The sequence below is a fragment of the Aricia agestis genome, chromosome 15 (genome assembly GCF_905147365.1).
Source record: "Aricia agestis chromosome 15, ilAriAges1.1, whole genome shotgun sequence".
NCBI lineage: Eukaryota > Metazoa > Arthropoda > Insecta > Lepidoptera > Lycaenidae > Aricia > Aricia agestis.
Genome location: NC_056420.1, coordinates 177,093 through 202,446, shown reverse-complemented (window position 1 = coordinate 202,446; position 25,354 = coordinate 177,093). Strand labels below are relative to the sequence as shown.

The window sequence follows — 25,354 nt, the reverse complement described above, 5'->3', positions numbered from 1 at the left end:
TATAATAAAACAGAATGTCATGACAATATGTAGCAATCCACCTAGCTGTTATATTCGTCCTACGTCGACGACACATCACAGTTCACGCAGCGTGCGAAGTCTGCGAACTCTACGAGGTCACGGATGACGAGATTCGAGTAAGGAAACTGACAATGTTTTTATCAACCGATGTAGTCATAATATCGGTCCCAACTCCTAAATCCCAAAGAAGGGACATAATAAGAATAAGAATATTTTTATTTTGTCACCACACAACACAATCTGTAAATCAAAACAATAATACAGAATTAGTTTCTACAATACATACATTGTGTGATGTCAAAATTGGTCCAAGCTCAGCTATACGCAGCAAGTTAGCTAGTTAGCTCGCTGCACTGGTATTCTGTAAGGGCCAATGAGTGACTTCACCACAAAATAACGCGTAAAAACTCTATACTCTAATTAGTCTAATACTAATATAATAAACAAAAAACAAAGAAATAAGACAAAAAAAAACAATAATGAACAAACAAAATTAATAATATTTATCACTAGATGTCCCGCGCGGCTTCGCCCGCGAAAATTAGGAATTTTACGGAAACCGTACATTTTCCCATACTCCCTTCACGTGGTCCACTTTATATCTGTGCCAAATATTGCCATAAAAAATGCTCCAGTAGTGAGATAAACCCTTTCTAATATTTCCCCCGTTTTCCCTACATTTTCCTGAGTTTCTTCGGTCGTATTAGTCTTAGCGTGAATTATCACGCTAAGATAGAGATATAGCCTTACTCGATAAATGAGCTATCTAACACTGAAATAAGTTTTTAAATCGGACCTGTAGTTCCTGAGACTAGCGCGTTCAAGCAAACATACTCTTCAGGTTTATAATATTAAGTATAGGTTTTTTTAATTATCGCTTGACAAACTCGAGTCTCGATCTAAAAGACTAAAAAGTACCAAAAACAGGGTCATAATAGGCTCATAATCATAGGACGATGAATAGTATAATATGGTAGTGATGATGATGATGATAAATGTAATTTGCATAGCGGTAGCATAATATGCTTTCCGTTCTTAAAACAACACCGAAACTCCCAAACTTGTATCTATAAAGAATCAGGAGTTTTCTCAGCACCTTCCGAACCACGGTATACCAGGTATACCTCGGTGCAAAATCTTACTTGTTAGTAGCATAATTATGCTTAGAATACTTCTCACGAAACCGAAGTCACCACATGTTTTCCTATAAAGTTTGAGGAGTTCCCTCGATTACTTATGGATCCTTCATCAGATCACCACTTTTATGATTTTAATACCAAATTGAGATGATACCCTATATACCAAAAGAAAATTTTTGAAAATCGGTTAACAAACGGCGGAGTAATCGTTGAACATAAAAAAACGAACATAACACCTCCCCCATTTTGAAAGTCGGTTAAAATTGTAGCATAATATGTGTTATTCTGATGTATAAGCTATATTATTGTAAAGTTTCATTAAAATCCGTTCAGTAGTTTTTGCGTGAAAGAGTAACAAACATCCATACATCCAAACAAACTTTCGCCTTTATAATATAAGTAGGAAGTAGGATACTTATTTAACTAAGTACAAACAATAATAATTCATCACGAAAGAAAAACTAATGAACACACACCTTAGACCTCAGTCTTGGCCCCTTATGGCAAATACACTATGCAGTAGCCATCCTGACGTTAGCAATTTGTTAAGGCATGATGAAAGGAAGAAGAAGAAGATTCAAGATCTACATAAACCTGTTAAGGGTTCACGGCAGGCCGCCTTGCATTTCTGATCACCAAATCTGCTGCTTAAACTTGATCACTACGTACCACAGAATAGATAACACAGGTCAACAAAATCGAAAAAAAATTGTTGCCTGCAAACTAATAGCAGTTTCTATAAGAGTTTTGTGTGCACGATATATGTTTCTATGAAGTTTGCTTTCTATCAGCTCTCGCAATCTCGCATTTTAGCCCATTTCAGAATCACATTGCAGTTGAAAGTATTCATTTTTATTAGTTTTGATAAAATATGTATGCCAGAGGGAGATACTTCTTATTGAGAATGTAACTTGTTTCAATGAATTATGACTAAGTTCCCTAATGTTATGATGGGTTTCAAAATGCTTTACCTAGCTCATACTACGTGGAGTAACAATTTTTGTACTATCGGATCAACAAACAACAACCGATCTATTTCTATATCTAGGACGTTCCAGATCAGGGTTCAGGAACACGGTGACAGGCAACACCGTAGAGGTTAGGACGTTCTGAAAACATTCGATTCTTTATTTAAAAATAAAACAATGATTATTTTATTACTGATCTCCTTGTAGAGTATCTAATTATTTGTGTTAGGCTGGCCACAAACAGCCGGAATTTCATAATCGGAAATTCATATTATTAATTCAGAAAGACCGGAATACCATACAATATCAGTACGCTCCACACACATTCTGATTTTTTCAGATTATGAATTTCATAGATCGATCTGTAAGAATATGAATTTCCGATTATGAAATTCCGGCTGTGTGAGGCTAGCCTTGGAGTACTATAGTTAAGTGATGTATGTTATATCTTTAAACGAGCAATTCTTTTATATATTTATTATTGGAATCTCGGAATCGGCTCCAACGATTTTCATGAAATTTAGTATATAGGGGGTTTCGGGGGCTATAAATCGATCTAGCTAGGAATCATTTTTAGAAAATGTCATTTTCATCGAATACCGAGCAAAGCTCGGTCAAATAGCTAGTTATTATTTTATAAAAGATATTAATCAAAGAGAATGTCATATACTACGTAACTTTTTAATTGCTAAAGAAAACTTTTTTGAATTTCAATTTTAGAACTCTTTGGTAACCTAATCTAAAACCATAAAGTTAATATTACCTGATAGGTAATATTAACTCTCTGTCTAAAACCTCATTTGAACATCGAAAACTCTTGTTACACGTGAAAATGAACCACGCGAGATTTTCGTTGTGGGCTTACTCCACAACAAAGCTATGATAGGCTACGATTAGCATTTCTTAATGAAGCCCCATCTCGTGCAGCTATTTATTGGTTTAACGAGTTTAAGCGTGGACATAACAATCTCAGTGATGATCCGCGTGAGGGACGTCCTTCAACAGAGACTATTGAAGGTAACAACAGTGCTGTGCGAAGCATGATAGAGGAAGATAAGAGAGTGACCTATCAGCAGATACGGACAAGCGTAGGCATTGGTATGAGTCAAGTTCATAAAATATTTCACGAACTTCTAGGCGTCAGGAAGCTCTGTACCAGATGGATTCCCCATATATTTTAACTGACGACCACAAACGCCTTCGCTTGGACTGGTGTCGCCAAATGTTAGATAAGTTCAACGGCGGTGAGTGCGGTGACTCAAATGCTGTATTTGCTCCGTACACTGCGCGTGAGCGTGTACAGGATCCTCCTTCACCACGACAATGCTTCAGCGCACTCCGCAAAACGGACTGTTGAATTTTTGACTATAGGTGTCGAGATAATGAGTCATCCGCCATGCAGTCCAGTCCAGACTTTCAGTTATTTCCAAGAACTAAAGAAAAATTCGAGGTATTCGTTTTACGAGAGTGATTTGAATATTCGATTAAATAGCTAGGCGTGTGATTGAATGGCGTTGTTCAGTCAAATATCTTCGATTGAACGGCTATTTAAACCAGTTGACTGCGACATAATATTATGTACAGAGTTTTACAAAACAACGAATATATTTTGTTATGTGATATCTGAATATTGTGTTTTATAATATTATAGAGCTCATTGTGAAAGTAGCAACGCCAAAAAAGTTTTTTTTTTATAATTTTGTTACGGAAAAATTCATGAAGTACTTTGGGGCACTTCTCACAGAAACATTGAATTTTAAAGTGCTAGCTAACTCTTTCATCTTCTTTCTTCTTTTACAGTGAACTCTATATTGTGTAAGAGACACTAAAATACTATCTAAAATATACAGATATATTATATATACAAACTTTAAATATAAAACTATAAAAAGAAAAACTTGCCCAAGTCGTCCCCATCTGGCAGAGTGCCCAGCAAGCTGACAGCATTGCCACGTTGGATGGCAATTGCTATCCGCTGTGCCAGGTAGCTCCCAGCTCTGGGGTCTCGGGTGGCTTCAACAAGCTTCTTAGATATTCCTCTAAAAAGCTTATGTGCCCCCGGACCCCATGCGCCTAGAGTTTCCACCCCAAACGGTTCAAATTTAAGATCTTCGCTGAGGTTCTCATATTTGCGCCGCTTGAGGTTCTCTGCTTGGTTTGCGGCTGCGCCCGCACAGCTCGAGGTACACTGAATATGGGACGAGGCGAGTGTGTCGACACAAGTAGCGTCCCACACAAGGGCCCGACCCACATTCCAGGGCACCAGGGTCATTCCATCGGGTCTCTTGCCATCGTCGCGCGCCAAACCGGAGGGCTCCAGTATCGCTGGCACGCCGGCAGTGACAAGAGCCCGACGAATGAGGTCATTCAGGTTGTGATGCCGTGAAAAGCGTCCGGCACTTCGCGAGCAGCACAACCCGTGGTGACCATAGCTGTCAACGCGCGCGCCGCAAACACACTGATGGGGGACGACATGGGGGACACCAAGACGCAGGGCAGTGGCAAGACGGAATGTATTACGGTCCAGCAATGTTCCTGTGTTTTTAGATGGCAGTGCCTGCAGCCAAGCTCCCGACTCCCACCTCTCCACGGCCAAAAGTCGAGCCCGTTCTACGGCGCTGGTAGACGTGTTAAATAGTTTATTACGCACCAGTTCGCAGACGGGCTCGTCCCAGAGCCTTTGGGAAGATGTGTTCTTGGGAACCTCGCTGCCGGCACTAGCAATGTCCCAGGCATCCTTGGCCTCGTCCGCAAAGGGAATGACGAATGGGCAAGATGAGGGCTCTAAGATTTTGGCTATTACTGCGCGATTTGCGTGGACCGAGGACAAGAACGCCGGTAAAGCTGTGTCCGATGTTTTTCGTATTCCCAGGCCACCGAACCTTACTGGTAGTGTAGTTTGGGTCCAGGAACGTTCATCAAATTTTATGTTTAAAATTGTGGAAAGCGTATGCTTTAGGGTGTCATCTAAGCTATGGAGAAGTTCTGGGAACTTCCAGAGCTGACAACACCGCAAAGCATACGTAAATTTTGGAACGAATAAACAATATCGAATCAGAGTAAATGCCATGTGACTGTTAATTTGGAGAAGACGATCTAAACTTTCACTAAAATTCCGTGTTTTTTCATTTATATAGTCCGGAAAAGAATCGGCTAGAACAGGTGAACCCAAGAGAAAAAGTGCACTCTTCTCAATCACTGATAATTCTGGGGCGACGGCCTTGAAACTGGATATTATCTCATCTCTATCCCCACAATCATCAGGGACAAAAAGCTCACACTTCCCCAGGTTCAAATCTAGGCCTATAATTTTGAATTCGCGAATCAGAGTCTGAAAATCCGAAAGAACTGTAGATGCGTCGCTGGCAAGGGTGCCGTCATCTAGATACCACACGTTGAATTTGGAATTTAGGAGTTCGATGACCGGGTGAATAGCTAGACTGAAAATTGCTGGACCTAGAGGGTCGCCCTGTTGACAGCCAACTTCAGACTGGATTAAGTGGTTCTGGTAAATGAGTTTAGTGGGATCTCGGTAGCACTGTAACATGAAGGGTAAAATGGTGGGGGCTTTGGTTTTTATCTGTGTTAACATGGCGACCCTGTCTACAGAATTGAAAGCGTTTGAAACATCCACCTTTAAATATATACTATTTTTTGAATTTTGAACATGAGTGCGAAAAGAGTGAACGGCTGCCTCACAGCCACCTTTGCAGGCGAAACCAAGTTGCTTGGGTTGGAAATATGATGACAGAGATTTTATGGACCTGCAGGCTATCTTGGCAGTGAGGCGCTGGTATGTTGAGCCGACAGCGATCGGTCGAATGCCACCATCTCTCTTCCTCAGCGCGCAGAGGTTTGCTCCATACAGGATGTCTACGATATCTGAAGCAACCTCACCACGAAGCATGAGGTTGCACAAATTCGTGACCTCCTGCAGGAGTTTCTCTCCGGCATCCCCACAGCAACCGCTGGTGAGGTCCTTCAGATGCTGAGAGGTGATACCGTCGAGACCGCCTGCTGAACCCGGAGGAAAAGACATGATGGCTCCACGAACACTGTCGACTGTCGTTTGAAGAGGTGGTGTTCCGTCATGGGCGTCAGAAATGTGTTGAGAAGTCAGTTGATGGGGGTGTTTCTTTTGTAAGGCCGAAACGGTTTCTGGGGAGTTCGGAGCAATCGTGTCGCTGGAAAAGAGCAGCCGCGCAGCGCCCTTAATATCCCCCTCACTAATTTTATTTTCAACATTTTTAACAATATTATTTTTGCCTGAAGAACATAAAGGAAAATTTTGATTCAAAACAATATCAGAGGCGCAGTTCTTTTTAACACGGGAAGTGAGGGAGGTATTATCTTGGGGATCCCTAGTCACGTGAAGAGTGCGGTAGGGAAACGTCAAGAGGTTTTCCCAGGCTTGCCTCGAGTTTTCATTCACCGTTTTGTGGATAGTTTCGGCAAGCTTCTGGGCTACGGCTACTCTAGCACCCCTAGGGATCCGCCTAAGCACTGGGACAGATTGTTTTAATTTGGATATTGTTTGCCAAAAGGGTTCCCGTGCGGTAGAGTTCTGGGAAGGTGAAACTGAAGCATCCGAAGGAGAAGAGAGTAAAGGCTCCTTATGGCACTTACCTCTGTGAATACGTAGGCCCCTCTCACTTCTGAAATATCGGGGTTGGGGACATTGTGTACACTGCACTAAGATTTCAAGCGGCACGATCGCATCATCAGTGGACGTCCCTGCATCTTGGCTATTGCTTAACATTTACAACTTAAAAAGAAAAACGTTCTTAAAATAGCCTGAAATAAAGCTAAAAAGAATAAAACTATACGATAATAATAGTTAAAAAACAATAAAACTATAGAATAGAAATATAAACTAAGAAGATCAAAAGGAAACTTGAAACGGACGTCTCTTTAGGAGCGAATTTCACTTTCTGTGGCCGTACTATGAAGGGCTCCTCATGGTTTACTACTCCTGTCGAAGCAGCCAACGCGCTAATAAAGTCTTGTTGCTTGAGCGTATGCTTGTAAACATAATAGTTTTGTCGGTACATTTAATCTTAATACAGGTCCAAAATTTCGCTCTTCCACCTTTCACGGAATATCCTGTCAATAGGCTCGGATAACAGCAGAGACACTTATACATTATACAATACAATAGTCAATATAAGTACATACATTATACACCCTCAATTATTATCACTTTGTTTTGTTAAACTCTATATTTGGGTACATATTATAATATTCATCGTACGGACTATACAAAGATGTATATTATTAGTCTATTGTACTATGTATGGACACGTCGAGTCACGACCTGTGAGCTGTGATAATAATCTCGCGTTATCTTCGGCGCGACATCGAGACTTAAAAGTGAAAAACATTTGAAGTGTAAACAATAACCGGTAATATATATAGGAAACCGACGCTCCGATACACAGTTCCGACCGCGACCTCCAACCGAGCACTCAGCACTCAGCAGTCAGCAGACGCCAGACGCCCGCGCCCGTCCCGCGCGCCCGATAACACTTAACAGTCCGCCGACGGCCGAGCCCCGCATCACACGAACGCGATCTCGATACCGGTTTTGTGTTATGTTCTTGTCAATATTTTGCGATTAATGAGTGTTTGTAACATTGATTGAATACCTTTTCTGATAAAATAGTTACAGAACGAGCACAAAATGATAGTTTTAATACTTGTGGCGGCGCTGGTAGCCGCGCTCTACTATTACAGCACCAAATCTCACGACTACTGGAAAAAGAGGGGCGTCAAACACGACAAGCCTCTCCCCGTCGTGGGCAACAACGCGCTAAACTTCCTCATGAGGAAGAGCGTCTCCCAGTCCATCGAGGAGATGTACTGGAAGTATCCCGATGAAAAGATCGTCGGATTCTTTCGGGGTCCGTACCCCGAGCTGATAATCCGCGACCCCGACATCGCCAAGCAGATTCTGACCACCGATTTCTCGTACTTCTACCCTCGGGGTCTGACTAGCCGTCAGCCGATCATAGAGCCTATGCTGCGAAACCTGTTCTTCGCGGACGGGGACCTCTGGCGGCTGCTCCGGCAGCGCATGACCCCGGCCTTCACGAGCGGCAAGCTCAAGGCGATGTTCCCGCTGATCGTGGAGCGGGCGGAGCGCCTGCAGGCCCGTGCGCTGCAGCTCATCGCCGCCGACAAGGTGCTCGACGCGCGGGAGCTCATGGCGCGGTACACCACCGACTTCATCGGCGCCTGCGGGTTCGGCCTCGACGCCGACTCACTGCAGGACGAGAACTCCGTCTTTAGGAAAATCGGCGCGAAAATTTTTCAAATTAGTCCCAAGGACTTCGCGAAAAACGTCCTCAAGGTCTTATTCCCCTGGACCTTCAGGCACGTCAAGGGCCTCGAGAGGGTGGAGGGGGACATCATGCAGATAGTGGCCGAGGTGCAACGGCAGAGGAACTACAAGCCCTCGGGCCGGAACGACTTCATAGACCTCCTGCTGGAGTGCAAGGCGAAGGGGAAGATAGTTGGCGAGTCCATCGAGCGGGTGACGCCGGACGGCAAGCCGGAGGTGGCGACGCTGGAGATGGACGACGAGCTGATGGCGGCGCAGGTGTTCGTGTTCTTCGCGGCCGGCTTCGAGACGTCGTCGTCGGCGACCAGCACCACGCTTAACGAGCTGGCGCACAACCCCGCCGTGCAGGCGCGGGCGCAGGCGGAGATCGACCGCGTGCTCGCCGAACACGGCGGGAAGCTCAGCTACGACGCCGTCAAGGAGATGACCTACCTGGAGTGGACGTTCAAGGAGGGCATGCGCGTGTTCCCGTCGCTCGGGTTCCTGGTGCGGGAGAGCGCGCGGCCGTACGTGATCGACGGCGTGGCCATCGATAAGGGGGTGAAGGTGTTCGTGCCGCTGCAGGCGATGCACAACGACCCGCGCTTCTTCGCCGAGCCCGACCAATTCCGGCCGGAGCGCCACGACCCGCAGCAGTTCGACCCCGCCAACAAGTACGTCTACATGCCCTTCGGCGTCGGCCCCCGAGCCTGCATCGGTGAGTTACCTTGTCTTTTGAACTAATTTAATGAAAAAATATTATTATCACAACAAAATTTTTGGGTATAAAAGTCTAGTATTCGAAAAAATAAATTACATACCAGTACAATAAAATTGATGGTAGGCCAATCCCTATCCTAATCCTAAATACCATTTTGATAAGGCAAGATAAAATAATGTTATATTATAATGCCGTAATCTAGCCAATAAAAGACGTGGTAATGTTATATTTGTTGACTACGAGAGCAGAGTATTCCCAAATTAATATTGCCCATGCAAATCTTCGCTAATTGTCGTAATCACGAAAAAACTCGAATCTATGAAACGTAAGAGCCCCAAACAATGCACTTGCATTTTGCACCTTGTTCAAAGGAAATAGAAGTAAAGATCATATTTTAGCCGGTGGCTGTTCGCTGTCGCCGGTCCGTCTATAGCTATGTCCGCACTGTGCCTTTTTTTTGTTCATCAAATTACGAAATTTTCTATGCGCATTATCACTTTGGGAGCACTGTACAGTGTACACACATCAGCAGTGCACTCTGCTCTCGTAGTCAACAAAAATCCTATTGTAAAGACACATTACAACAGGATTTTTTCATTTTGCCAAAGCTTCACCTTCAATATGAGTCATAGATTACATAAGCTTTCACAGTTGTAGAGTAGGAGTTGACTCGAATGTTATTTCCTAACATTTTCAGTGCAGAGTTTTAATGTTTGCAAGATTTACATACTCACTTATTTGTACTTATCTCTCAAGTATACTTGTAGATTCATAAAACATTTTTGAAGCACTGTAAAATGTTTTACAATTTGTTCGTGAATCGTGGTATACAAATAGTAATTGATTTTAAGAGAAATATAGAGCACGCCGCACGATGCACCGTGGCGCCAGGCAAACGAACCTACCTCCCTATTTTTCCAAATTTAAATTAACCCTGCCTTGATCCCAGTTGCGGCGTTAGTTAGGTGGGGAGGAGACGCTAGGCGACCGCCCAAGGTGTCGGATAAAAGGGGCGCTGAAGGCAGACAAAAAGGGGCCCCGTATTTTCCTCTACCTACCAGCACCCTGGGCGCTGATGGAATCTCGCTCAGGGTGCTAGTAGTGCTAAAACCGGCACTGGCCTATCCGAACTCACCCTGAACAGCTATTCAGGAGTTGGGATCCTGATCCCACATTTATAAAGTTTTCCATTCAGTCGAGTGAAACATATTGTGGTGGTGTTGCAGGCGAGCGGCTGGGTCTGATGCAGTCTCTGGCGGGTCTGGCGGCGGTGCTGGCGCGGTTCACGGTGCGGCCCGCCCCCGGCGCCCCCCGCCGCCCCGTCGTCGACCCTACCTCCGGCATCGTGCAGAGCGTCAAGGGCGGCGTCCCACTCGTGTTCATCGAGCGCTCCGCCCCGCCCGCCTAGACCTCACCGAGAACAAGAGTCACTCCCGACGATACGATATCGATTTACGAGTCAGCTGTCTTAGCCCTTAACTGATACGATTTTAATTTACGAGTCTGATTAGTTTTAAATTGAGCCGCAGAATGATGCTAGTATAGCTGGCAGGAGTGAGAAAAGTCGTCGTTAGTTTGTAATTGAGCCGCAGCACGATTTTGCGCGTGTTTATAATATTATATTATGTCGGAACTCGGAACTCGCCTGTAGCAAAAGCTTTGAGATCGAGCGGATTTGATTCCGATTCTATCGGGATTCGGGAGTGATTCTCAACCGTCGTCACAAATTGAGTCCCATCACGATCGTGCGCTAGTGTTATATTACCTATAATATCGGGAGTACAAAATCCTACTGGGATCGAGTTAGTTCGACTCTTGATCGTGTCGGGGCTAAAGGTCCCATCCGAAACGTCAAACCTGAAAATAAAGCTACACGAACTGTTCAGTGCGATGAGCCACAACGCCCACGTTGTGTTGAAACAACCCTTTCCCCCTTGAAATCTTCTTCGGCTTTCGGCTTCAGACATTATACTATGCTTCGGATGTGTTATTTTTATATAGTCTTGAATGTATTGTCAGTGAAATAGGGAAGCTGAGTTAAATGATGCGACTGAAATTATTGTAGTTTTAATCTAAAGGTCGCAAGAGTAAGCAACGTCTAGTATTAAGTTCTTAACAAACTATCTATAATTATGTTACGTTCTGTCTCCTATGTAGATACAGCAAGACCGTAATAACACCAGAGACTAGATAGTAGTGTATACTCTCTGATAACATGATTAAATTATATTGTCAGCCATTTTTTTTTTGTCGGGAAATGCCATTATGCATCCCCGGCAGCGCTCCCCCCATCCCATTGTCAGCCTAGGATACATAATACTTGTAGTAGGTATATTGCGAGGAGGCGAGATTGTACAATTTACTTAATTGTGCACGTAAAATAAGAAACAGTGTGCTCTATGCACTGAAAGATTTAAGATAAGCTACGAACGCAGAATACAAACTGTTATCAATTGATTTATCAGTTAACACATTCAGTTATATTAATACAATTTACATAATAATATCTAATATATTATTATAAGTATATTAGATAATATTATGTAAATTGTCGCAGATATCTAGTTAAATTTGCCAGGTAATTAGACGCCTAGAGCTGTTCAATATCTATAATATTATTATATTATTAACATCAAAGGCTCTTTACTAACTTAAAACGCATAAAGTACCACATAATATTATTATTACTTACTAAATAGTTACTACGTAACTATAGTTAATAGTTCTGTACAGATGATCCCTGATTATTCGAATACTACCTATGTAAAAAATATTATTATTATATTTAGACGTTATTTTAATTTATAATTTATGATATGGCCATCAGTTGTTTTAAATTATTACTAGGCCATTCAAATTGGTTACAGGCCATTCAAAACTACGAAACTAAAGAATGTCCTAGGCGTTATTTATGGTGGCCGTATTTAAATAAGAAGCGACATAAAATTTATATTATACGAAATGTAATTTTATATGTTTTGTATTGAAGAAATTAAAAAGTGGCAACATCGTAGTGTCATCCCTTTTTTACCCGACTGCCAGGAGGGTTATGTGTTTGGCGCGTATCTTAATTCAGATTAATTTGAAAGGGATGACACTACAATGTTGCCACTTTTTAATTTCTTCACTTTCTTGACAGACTATAACTTATGTTTACAACATATTATGCATCGCTTCTCATTTTAAATACGACCACCAAAATTAACGCCTAGGACATTCTTTAGTTTCTACGGCAGGTATAAATAGTCAGTACTCAAGATGTATCTCAGTATCAAGACACGGTTCAGGCTCTGTGATTGGTTGGCTGTCAAAATCTGAACCAATTATAGAGCCGAACCGTGTCTTGAGACCGAGATGCATCTTAAGTACTGACTATTTATACCGGCTGTACCAATTTGAATGGCCTAGTCATAATTTAAAACAACCTTTCAAATCAATCTAAGAAAAAAGGGATGACATTACGATGTTGCCACTTACATAATTTCTTTACTTTCTTGACAGACTATACGTGATAAACTGATAGAAAAATGAGATATCGCAGAATGTAGAGACCGAGTCAAAATTCCATTTGATTCGTTAATTTTAAAAGTTTGTTACTGTGACCTGTGTGTACATTAGACAAAAATATTTTATGAATAAAAATACAAACTGTAATATTTTTGTTTCCAGAAACTATATTAACTTTTTAATTTACATTTATATTTAGAAGCCAAAAATCTGATCTGCTGGTAGTAATGGCACCAAATTTGAAATTACTACTTTTGCAAATCAGTTTTGAATTATATATCACTTATTAGTTATTAGATACTCATTTAAAGTAAAAAGGACTACCACAATATTATTTTAAATAAGAACCAGTATTTTTGTGGCCAATCATTACATTTTTTTGCGGTTTTATGCATCTACGTCTTATAATAATAACAGTACATTCGACAATCGAATTGAATATTCGAGTTGGTAGCCGGGGGTCGCGGGTTTGAATCCCGCCGACGGAACAAAAAGTTTTCAAAGTTCCTGGGTCATGGATGTGTATTAAATATGTGTATCATATAATAAAAATCTTAAATGTATGTGTAGTATAAAAGTATTAAATATATTTCTGTTGTCTGGTACCCGTAACACAAGTCCTTCAGGTACTTACCACGGGGCCAGACTGACGTGGAGTGAAGCGTCCTTAGATATTATTATTATAAAAAAAGAATTCAGATTTCAGGGTACCTACACGAGATTTTGCTGAAATTTGGCATGGAGATACTTTGAGTCGCGGGAAAGGACATAGGATACTTTTTATTCCGGAAAAATGTACGGTCCCCGCGCGATAAACGAGTTTTGTCGCAACGGAGTTGCGGGCGTCATCTAGTATTTTATACATGCAGGGCCTAAGGGTGGGTAATGGGTAGCTCCAACTTACTTTAACTATAACTGTAACTCCTTAACCAAAAAGTGCACTATAGTTATAACTTATAAGTTATAACTAGACATCGGATTATATGCACGATCAAAGTGCCCTAATATGCATGCAAGTATATACGATAAATGGCCAAAATATGAACAAAATATGCACAATCAAAAGTCACTTATTATAAAAATGTATTATTTTTGGAAGAGTTTTCCGGTGTTGCTCATAATAAATGCGCCAATTTTCATAAAATCCATTAAATCCAGGACTTTTTTCTTCTTTCCGATTGCAATCTTAGAGTTAGTGCCCATGGAAGTTCATTACCCACTTTATTCAAAAATTTTTTTCAAATGTGGCCAACTACAAAGAAACATTTTGTTTCTAGAAAGGTATTGTACTTCCGGTGTATTGCGGAAGTCTTTAAACAAGGATGGGCTACATATTTGAAGGATTTTGATCTATCATACCTCTGTTTCGTGGCCTCAGTGTGTATTATTATGATAGCTAGTTTGGAAATTACGAGGGCATAATATGGCCGAAATATAGTGCATATTTCGGCCATATTATTAGCTTAGCTTAGCGTGATTAAATATAGCCTATAGCCTTTCTCGATAAATGGGCTACCTAACACTGAATTATTTTTTTAAATCGAACCAGTAGATCCTGAGATTAGCGCGTTCAAATAAGCCCTTTCATATAATTTCCCCCATTTTTTCCACATTTTCCTCTATTTCTTCGCTCCTATTAGTCTTAGCGTAATAAAATATAGCTTATAGCCTACCTCGATGAATGGGCTATCTAACATTGAAAGAATTTTTCAAATCGTTGAGATTAGCGCATTTAAATAGGCCCTTTCAAATAATTTCCCCCCGTTTTTTCCACATTTTCCTCTATTTCTTCGCTCCTATTATACTTAGCGTGATAAAATATAGCCTATAGCCTTCCTCAATAAATGGACTATCCAACAGTAAAAGAATTTTTCAAATCGGACCAGTAGTTCCTGAGATTAGCGCGTTCAAACAAACAAACATGAAATTAAGAAGTCTCTAAACTCAATGGCCAAATTAAAAGCGTTTATGGGCTCCATCAAAAAAGTACTTCATCGTGAAAGAATGATCGAGGATAAAAACACCCTTTCTCGGATCAAGGCTTCGTCACAAACAAATCGACAGGCTTTAGCAATGGAGGCTTTTTTGAGGGATCCATCTACACAAACACCGGCAAATAAAAACAAAAGATATAGCTCCTATTAGTCTTAGTGCGATAAAATATAGGCTATAGCCTTCCTTAATAAATAGGCTATCTAACACTGAAAGGATTTCTCAAATCGGACCAGTAGTTCCTGAGATTAGCGCGTTCAAACAAACAAACAAACTCTTTCCAATTATAATATTAGTATAGATGTTATTATGATGATTTTTGTCTGTGAATAGTACAAGGACGAACAGTAGACCGTATAAAAATTTGTTCCGCCTTAATCCGTCTTTTGTACACTTCCGCATAAAAAATGATGTATTTTTATTTATTGCTATAAGCCAGGAGTTCCCAAACTGTGCGCCGCGTCGCCCTGGTGCACCGTGGAAAGGCAAGAGGGGCACTGTGAGTCATCCACCATAATTATCCGAAACCACAAATATTATAAAATTAAATTATAATATTTAATAATGTAAAGCATGTAGATCAGAGGTTCCCAAACTGTGCGCCGCGGCGCCCTGGTACGCCGTGGAAAGGCAAGAGGGGCGCCGTGAGTCGATCCTCCATCATTATCCATAACCACAAATACTATAAAATAAAATTGTAATATGAATAATTACACAAAGCAGGCAGATGATTAAATATTTGTTTATTATTTAATAAGGTGAAACAAGTAAATAATTACTTACATATTTATGCATATTTTTGTAATACATAGCTAGCTAATTTTTTCACAAAATCCTCAGTTATAAGTAAGTATGTGCTATTTAATATTTAATAATAATATTAAAATAAAATAAAAAGTATGGGGGGCTCCCATACAAAAAACAAAAACCACAATTTATGGCCTAATAATTTTGCTAATTTTGTTCTATAATGGTACGGAACCCTTCGTGCGCGAATCTGACTCGCACTTGGCCGATTATTTACTTATCTTCATAGGATATTGAGGTAAGTAAATGACAAGTATTGGTCAGATTAGTGTGAAAGCCAGAGAAAAACTAAAATGGCTGCCATTTTACAACCGTGCGAGAAAGAAAAAATTTGAGAGCCAATTTGTCGATAAAAAATGCCACAGCCCACACATCATATCGCGGCATGTGAAATCCCGATTAGCCGAGACAATAGTAATTATTATCATAAGGAGTCGATGTTGGAACAGTTGGAAGTAGTAGTAACTATAAGAAGTTCCCAGTGAAAGGATCTCGGTGATAATTTCGTCGGTCACGGAATTGTAATAAGTACACGGAAATTGGAACAGAAAGAGAAGGGACTGCATGTCAATAACCGACGATGCAAGTTGCAGGTCGGCGCCATTGGGACTAAGGACAGCAATTAATATTATTATGTCCACTCTACACCAGCCACCAGGGTCGCCGCGTCGGTCGCCGGTCTTTACCTCGTCACACGTGATTCGCGAGATAATAGACCAATACATAGCTAATAGCTATCACGTAAGAAGTAAAAGCCTTGACCTATCATAAATGCAATTTTAATAAGTTGTTACGACTCTTCTTCCCTTCCTCTAAAATTAATATTAAGTCTACGAATAATAAAAACTAGTGTCCGACCGAAACTGATTTCTCAGCCGAAACCGAAACCGAAACCGAACTTTCGGCCTTACTTTTAGTTTCGGCCGAAACCGAAACCGAAACCGAAACTTGGTAAAACATTCAAAATTATGATTATTTACTGAAACTTATTGATTTTCAACATAAATTACAATTTTTTAAACTAAAGAAAATGGACCACATTGAATTTTTTACTTTTTGCGACATTTCTTACCATAAAAATTATTATTCTTAGACTCGAATAGCTTTTTGTACTATATTCCGTATTTAATGCGATTCCAAGTAGATGTTTCGTCTCATTCACAGCAAATCCGATTTTTATCTTCTGAACGCCCAATATTCGAGTTTTAACTTCATAAAACACATATCCTGTCCTGTGTGTATAAAAAATTGTTAAGTTGACAGTTTTCACAGATATGCGTTTGGTTAGCTTATTTATCGTTTCTTGCTATTTGTTACTAAAACAATGTGACATGGCTCAAAGATGATAAAAACGTATAAAAATCATCAATCAAACGTATTAAACGTAAACTTAGATACATTAATCGCGATTAAATGAAGAATGTGAATCTCGTTTTGTTTCAAATAGATTTTCTATTTGAAATAAAACGAGATTCACGTCGCCATATAAACGCGTTCATTGTTCAATGAGAACTTAGTTTAATAAAACGTTTAAGTGTGATTGGTGAAATTCCCCTTAATGTATTATAACGAAGGATTACCCTAAGGAACAAGAGCAGAAGTTATTTGAAGTCTTTTACTTGGGTGCGATTGACCTAAAAAATAAAACGCGCTTAGTGTACACTAAATTGGTTCTACACGTATAAACGCCTTTATAGCACCAAATTGCATTTCACTAACATAAAGTTCACAACAAATCCGAGTTTTATCTTCAGAACGTCCAATGTTGCACGGTTAAACTTCATTAAAGCCATTAGAGTCCTGCCAGTGTAGTGTCATGGCGAATCGAAAATCATAGACGAAAAAAATGATGCGATTGGGTAGTTTATATATCGTTTCTTGCTTTTTTTATTTATCCCTGTAGGAACGCGTTTAATGAAAACTAAGTTTTATAAAACGAAGTTGTGCGATTGGTGAAATCCTCCTTTAGACATACTACTGAGCGACGTACTACTGAAAACAAAATCAATAATTGCAGTATATTTTTTTTATGGGAGACATGGACACGACCGCGGTCGAAGTTCAAAACGAAATGACTAAGCAAACTTGCAATTGACGTCACATTTTTTTTCTCCAGAAGGCGTTTTGCCACTATACCTCAAAAATATACTGAGGGCCGCAAGTGTGAAGCTTACGGGGAAGTTTGCTAGATAAGATTCTAGCAGGGCAGACGGTCTAAGTCCTAAGAGATTGCGTGTCCGAAAAAAAAGAGTGAGGCGAGATGATTTACTAAATAAATCTCACAAGATATATCCTAAGATATCTTATAATCTCACAGCAAACAAAATTCTTAAGTAAATAAAGTTCACACACAATATAATCAATTTATCATAACATTTACTAAATCGTTTGTTTGGGAATCATTGTTAAAATATCACGTAATTTGTCAACAGTTTTTCGGTTTCGGCCAGTTTCGGCTAAAAAATCTAGTTTCGGCCTTAGTTTCGGTTTCAGCCAAAATATAGCCGAAACTTTCAGCCTCGCCGAAACTCATGCGTCGTTCGGTAAACTTTGCAATTAACTCGTGCTTGCTTGCCAGCGAGGTCCCGGCTCAGTTAGACACCATCTATTTAATCGTGTTTTGAGATTATGTTTTCCAGATTTGTCCCAAATTAAAAATTTGGACTACGTTTTATGTTTCTCATTAAATTATCTAAACTTATTGTTATCGAAATTATATTATTGAATTTTATTTCTACAACAAACGCAGGCTTATTTCATATACATAACTGTTGGCAAATTACGTGCTATTTTAACAATGTTTCCCAAACAAACGATTTAGTAAATGCTATGATAAATTGATAATAATATTGTGTATGAACTTCATTTACTTAAGAATTTTGTTTGACTGTGAGATTATGAATAGAATAGAATATAATAGAATAGAATAGAATAGTGTTTATTTCCAGGAAATTCGTTTAACAATGGTTCTTAATATTTATGTATGTATCAAAATTTGTGCCTCATTGGCGTGGAAATATTGTCTAATTATTACTTCAAAACATTTTCTTTAGATCTTATTCTAATTAAAATGCAACGTGCCTTAAGTAACTACGTCTTATTTGAAAAGATCTTATTACATATTTTAACATAATATTATAACAGTAAAGTCAAAAGCATACATTAAAGTAATTTGATAATTACGTCATAGTGTTTAAAAATAAATAAAAGATTAAAATTAAAAACAAAATATAACCAGACGAAGGAGGAGAAGCTAAAATTCCGTGTATAAGTATGTATATTATATATAATATATATTAGGATATATCTTGTGAGATTTATCTAGTAAATCATCTCGCCTCACTCTTTTTCTTTTACCACGCGTTTTATTTAAATGTTTAAAAACTTTTGGTTTTTACTATGGACACGCAATCTCTTAGACCGTTCCTACCCTGTTAGAATCTATCTAACCCACTTCCCCGTAAGCTTCACTCTTGCGGCCCTCAGTATATTTTTCAGGTTTAGTGGCAAAAGCAAAACGCCTTCTGGAGCAAAAAAAAATGTGACGCCAACTGCAAGTTTCCATGTTTCCCATAAAAATAATATACTGCAATTGATTGTGTTTTCAGTAGTACGTCGTTAATGTCTCAGGGAGGATTTCACCAATCACACAACTTCGTTTTGTAAAACTTAGTTCTCATTAAACGCGTTCCTATGGGGATTTCAATCGTTCGTCGGGTTCGTTTTGTTTCCAATGGCTTTTATTATCTTCCCTTAATCACGATTAATAAATCATGTGATGCCACGCAATGATTTTACATGGTTTTATCATTTTGGAGTCTTACGTTATTTTATCAACAAAAAAGCAAGAAATGATACAAACTACCCAAACGCATCTACCAAAACTGTCATCTTGTCATTTTTTTCGTCTATTATTTTTGATTCGCCATGACACTACACCGACAGGACGTTTAGAACCGATTTAGTATACACTAAGCGCGTTATATTTCTTAGGTGAAATCGCACCTAAATAAAATGACTTGAAATAACTTCTGCTCTTGTTTCTTAGGGTAATCATTCGTTGTAATACATTAAGGGGAATTTTATTAATTACACTTAAAACTTCATTTTATGAAAATAAGTTCTCATTGAACAATGAACGCGTTTATATGGCGACGTGAATCTCGGTTTGTTTCAAATAGATTTTACATTTTTATTTTAATCGCGATTAATGAATCTAAGTTTACGTTACGTCACGCTATGATTTTTATATGCTCTTATCATCTTGGAGCCTTGTCTTGCTGTTCCTTTTTTAACAAAATAGCAAGAAACGAGAAATAAGCTAACCAAACGCATTTCTGTGAAAACTGTCATCTTAACAATTTTTGACTTAAATGTGTTTTATGAAGTTAAACTCGAATATTGGGCAATCAGAAGAAAAAATCGGATTTGCTGTAAACGTGTTTAGTTCATGTAGGTGAAATGCAATAAACGTGTTTATACGTTTAGAACCGGTTTAGTGTGCGCTAAGCGCGTTTAATTTCTTTGGTGAAATCGCACCTACTTGGAATCGTATATAAAGACGGAATATAGTACAAAAAGTTTCTAGGGAACATATTCGAGTCTAAGATTAATAATATTTATTTTAAGAAATGTCGCAAAAAGTAAAAAATTCAATGTGGTACTTTTTCTTTACTTTAAAAATTTGTAATTTATGGTAAAAATCAAAAAATTTCAGTAAATAATCTTAATTTTAAATGTTTTACCAAGTTTCGGTTTCGGTTTCGGTCAAAACTGAGAGTAAGGCCGAAAGTTCGGTTTCGGTTTCGGTTTCGGCTGAAAAATCAGTTTCGGCCGGACACTAGTTTTTATTATTCGTAGTATAATATATCCATATACGCAAGCGAAAAACTTTGTAACCCTTTTTACGAAAAATGGGAAAACGTACGTGCATGAAATTTTGCACAGTTATACTTAGTTTATATGGTGAAGGAGTGCATCGAACTAATATTATTTTAAAATTATACTTTTATCATACATTTTTTAACAAATAAAACATTACACACACTACAACACACACACATGAGAAATGACAGATTTTTGAGTGACAGGCCTATACATACGAATTATACTGACAAATTGAAAATGGATTATAGTTTTTTTATTGAATTTAAGATACTATTAGACAATGCTTACACGGCCAGTCTGAGATCAGCTAAAACCCAGAGACAAGAGTTGAAAAAAAATGATAAAGTCAATATTTTTTACAAAATGTAGGTAGTAATCCTAATGTCGTTGAAACTAAGGTCGAATTTCGACCATTGGGCGATCTCTAGTTCTTTTAAATTTTCATGCCGAACATCGCTAATAAACCGGCCAAGTGCGAGTCTGATACACACACTTAGACTGGGTTGCACCAGCTAACTTTAACCTTAACTATAACCGGAAAAATTGACAGATGTCGTATGAGAATATGGGGTGTTTGGACGCCATATTTAACTTTAACTTTACCCACGCTCATGGGCGTACCGAGGGGGGGGGGGGCAGCTGCCCCCCCTGGATCATGTTGACGTCCCTACTAAGTATATTATCTAGTACTTTTTATAATTTTACTAGCTGTCCCGGTGAACTTCGTGTCACTTTAAAACCTTCCCTGGACTTCTACGAATATTTTAATACTAAAATCAGCCCAATTTAATACTAAAATTTTGAGTTTTAGCGCGACTAACACATTTGAAAATCCATTTTTATATGTAAGATTATTATTAATTTTTTATTCTTTATAAACACCTAGCTTATGAAAAATCTGATTTGCCCCCTCCCCTGGCCCAGAACCTGGGTAATTTGCCCCCCCCCTGGCCCATAACCTGGGTACGCCTTTATTTATTTTTTTGAGCTATTAATGACAAAAATTTTACAAGTAAAGTCGGCACAAGCTCATAAATTATTGTGTACCTTCACATATTCTCTTAAAACACCGTCGTGTGTAATAAAATCTAGCAAGATTTTTGTTCAAGTTTGGCCTCAACCTACAGTGCGAGAGACCATATTGATTGTATTTCGATTTACCTCAAAATTCTAAATGAAATAATATAACTGCGCCCAAAATATGCACTTAACTGGTTTTAAATAATGTATAACAAGTAATGATCTTACTTATATATACAAACCCTCACTTTTTGCAGCATTGTCAGACGCACGGCGTGTTTTCGCGAAGTTGTTTTTAAATATTAATACTTATGTAAATCTTTGGTATCGTTTATTCGATCGGCCTTTAAAATGTTCACTTTTTGAATACTTACATCGAATCCAATAATTTTACAAATTACAAAGACAGTGTAAACCCAACGAGAAGCGAGAGTTCGCTGGATCCAAATCCCGACATGTATGCGGTTGTGCTTTTGCTGGCGGTTATCGGCGCGTTCTACTTCTATGGAACGAGAACTTACGGCTACTGGAAGAAGAGAGGCGTCAAACATGACAGGCCGATACCGTTTCTGGGTAACAGTGCAAAGAACTTTCTGATGCTGAAGAACTTCTGCGACACGAGCAGCGAACTGTACCGGAAGTACCCTAGGGAGAGGGTCGTCGGATTCTACCGCGGCACCGACCCCGAGCTGATAATCAGGGACCCCGAGCTGGCGAAGCGTATTCTGATCATGGACTTCTCTCGCTTCTACCCGCGCGGCCTGCTGCCCCAGCGGGAGGTGGTCGAGCCCCTGCTCCGAAATTTGTTCTTCGCGGACGGCGACGTGTGGCGGCTGCTGCGCCAGCGCATGACTCCCGCCTTCAGCGGCGGTAAGGTGAGAGCCATGTTTCCCCTGATCACCGAGCGCGCGGAGTGCATGCAGGCGAGGGCGCTGCGGCTGGCCGCGGCGGACGACCGGGGCCGAGTGGACGTCAAAGATCTGCTGACGCGATACTCCACCGACTTCATAGGCGCCTGCGGCTTTGGCCTGGACGTCGGCTCGCTAAGGGACGAGGACTCCATCGTCGCGAAGATGAGCTCCAAGATATTCCAGCACGGAGTCAAGGAGTGCATCGTGAATCTTCTGAAATCGTCGTTCCCCTGGGCCTTCAGCCGCGTCAACAGCATGGCGAGAGTGGAGGGAGACATAAAGTACATCGTGAACGAGGTGCAGAAGCAGAGAAACTACAGGCCGTCTGGCCGAAACGACTTCATCGATCTCATGCTGGAGTGCAAGGCGGAGGGGACGATCGTGGGAAAATCGATGGAGTGGACGACCCCCTCGGGCGAGCCGGAGGTGGCGACGCTGGAGATGGACGACGAGCTGATGGCGGCGCAGGTGTTCGTGTTCTTCGCGGCCGGCTTCGAGACATCGTCGTCGGCGACCAGCACCACGCTCAACGAGCTGGCGCACAACCCCGCCGTGCAGGCGCGGGCGCAGGCCGAGATCGACCGCGTGCTCGCCAAACACGGCGGGAAGCTCAGCTACGACGCCGTCAAGGAGATGACCTACCTGGAGTGGACGCTGAAGGAGAGTATGCGAGTGTTTCCGTCGCCGGGCTTCCTCGTGAGGAGGTGCGCTCGGCCGTTCACCGTGGACGGTCTGACGATAGACGAAGGAATAAAAGTATTCATTCCCCTGGCGGCCCTGCACAACGATCCCCAATATTTCGACAATCCGAATGAATTTCGACCTGAACGATTCGACCCCGCACATTTCGACCCTAGGAACAAGTACGTCTACATGCCATTCGGAATCGGACCTCGCGCCTGTATTGGTAAGTTTTTTAGTTTTTAGTTTTAAACTACTAAACTGCGAATAATAAAAACTATGGAAACGTAACTCCCGAAGCTCCCATACTTCAACCGTTCTGAGTTTGGTTCCTTTTGATTATGATAAAAATTAAAAACTTATATCATGTACTTACTTATTGATGTAATTACAGTACATTTAATTTTTAACCGACTTCCAAAAAACGAGGAGGTTATATATTTGGCTGTGGATATTTTTTTTATTTTTTTTTTGTATGCTCGACCACTACTCCGCCGTTTGTGAACCGATTTTCAAATTTTTTGTTTTATTATATTAGGTTTCACTATAATTTTTGTTTTAATGTTTTTATTTTAAATATTTATTACAAACTAGATGACGCCCGTAACTTCGTTGCAAAAAGTCGTTTATCGCGCGGGAATCGTACATTTTTCCGGGATAAAAAGTATTCCGGACTCAAAGTACTCCGTACCAAATTTCAGCACAATCAGTTCAGCAATTTGAACGTGAAAAGGTAACAGATAGACAAAGAAAAGTCGTCTGTCTTGTCTTTGTCTGTCTGTTACCACTTTCGGATTTATAATATTAATTAGGGTGGGTTGCACCAGAGGCGTGGTTAAAGTTAAGGTTAAAGTTATAGTTATAGTTAAGGATTTAGTTTTAACTTTAGCTTTAACCTTAACTTTGACCGGAGAAATTGACAGATGACAGCTGGTCCAACAAGGTTATAAATTAACGTGGGCGGGGGCGCTGCTAGTAAAGGAAAACTGTCAAAAATGGCGTTATTGTATGATGACAGCGTTAGTTCCTTTTTTCGCCACGTGCATGTAAAACCTTGTCGAGCTCTATGGTTATGGTTAAATATGGCGTCTTGATGGCGTCCATTTTTAACTTCAACCAAAGATTTGACATTTTGCATTGTAGTTAAAGTTAAAGGTATAGTTAAAGTTACAGTTATCCAACCTTAGTATGGATTTTACTAGGAATTAACAAAACGACAGATAGTCTAGACTCTAGGTAGCAGCTAGTAGTAATAATTAACTACTAACTATTTGCTACCAGAGTTGTCATATTTTGTGTACACTCTGTGTTTTGTTGCAGGCGAGCGGCTGGGGCTGATGCAGTCGCTGGCGGGTCTGGCGGCGGTGCTGGCGCGGTTCACGGTGCGGCCCGCCCCCGGCGCCCCCCGCCGCCCCGTCGTCTCCCCCGCCGCCGACCTGGTGCAGACCATCTGCGGGGGCATGCCCCTCACGCTCATCCCGCGCAAGACGATCTGAGCGAGTCGGCCGACCGAGAAGCTAAAACAAAGCGGCCGACTCAACGTGCCCCGATACTTTTAGTTTTATCTTAATATCTAATTATACAGTCTACTTTTATCCGTATTAAAAATATTGTGTAGTGTCAAGCGTGCGCGACATCGCGTCGCGTAATGCGAAAACACTGTTATTATAACAGCGTTTTCACATTACACGACGCGATATTATCGTGTCGAGTGTCGGCAGTCAGTCAGGAGTCAGGAGTCAGGACCAAGAATCAGGACTCACGACACTTGCTCGTTGCTGCGCGATATCGCATCTGTCACAATTATTAAGAGACCTTAGTTTTAATATAATATGTATATAAGACCGTGACGGCCGGCGCGGCGCGTACCTGGATGACCGAGCTTTGCTCGGTATCAATGAGTGTTTGCTCGGTACCTATAGCAAACACTCATTGACTTCATGCTACTTAACAACGCCATCTGCTGGAACAGCTTTAGCTGTTGTTAAATCAATTAGTTGCTCACATAATAGTATTATTATTCGCCAATAGATGTCAGGCAGAGTCATATTTTTCAGTTTATCGATTATCGATAAAACACGAATAAAAAGACTGAGATTCCAAGATTGAGTACAGAAATAGTTAAGTTTTAGCCGAATTCGGAAAAAGGCACTATTAGATAAGATTATTTTTAACAAAAAATTAAAACCGACTTCCAGGGTAAAAACAATAATAATTTATAATGAACAAAAAAGTATTAAATAATTTAATAATTCTTACTCTTTGAAGTGCCTTAGGCATAATTCTCCTAAACCTCAACTATTTCTGTACACAATCTTCATTATTTTGAAGACGGTACCAACTAATAATACTGAGTTCTATGACAAAATATTTTTTATATT

General features: G+C 40.2%; 2 protein-coding genes across 2 annotated transcripts; both read left to right on the top strand.

The window, feature by feature from the left end:
* Nucleotides 1-7,578: 7,578 nt before the first annotated feature.
* On the top strand, nucleotides 7,579-10,728 carry LOC121734046 (cytochrome P450 6B6-like). The gene is made up of 2 exons (XM_042124449.1): nucleotides 7,579-9,165; nucleotides 10,395-10,728. Exons 1-2 carry the CDS (start codon nucleotides 7,809-7,811, stop codon nucleotides 10,574-10,576), a joined length of 1,539 nt encoding a protein of 512 aa, XP_041980383.1. The 5' UTR covers nucleotides 7,579-7,808; the 3' UTR covers nucleotides 10,577-10,728.
* Nucleotides 10,729-21,835: 11,107 nt separating this feature from the next.
* Nucleotides 21,836-24,469, top strand: LOC121734414 (cytochrome P450 6B6-like). The gene is made up of 2 exons (XM_042125025.1): nucleotides 21,836-23,199; nucleotides 24,294-24,469. The coding sequence occupies exons 1-2, from the start codon at nucleotides 21,837-21,839 to the stop codon at nucleotides 24,467-24,469; spliced, it is 1,539 nt and encodes a 512-aa protein (XP_041980959.1). The 5' UTR covers nucleotide 21,836.
* The last annotated feature ends 885 nt before the right edge of the window (nucleotides 24,470-25,354 follow it).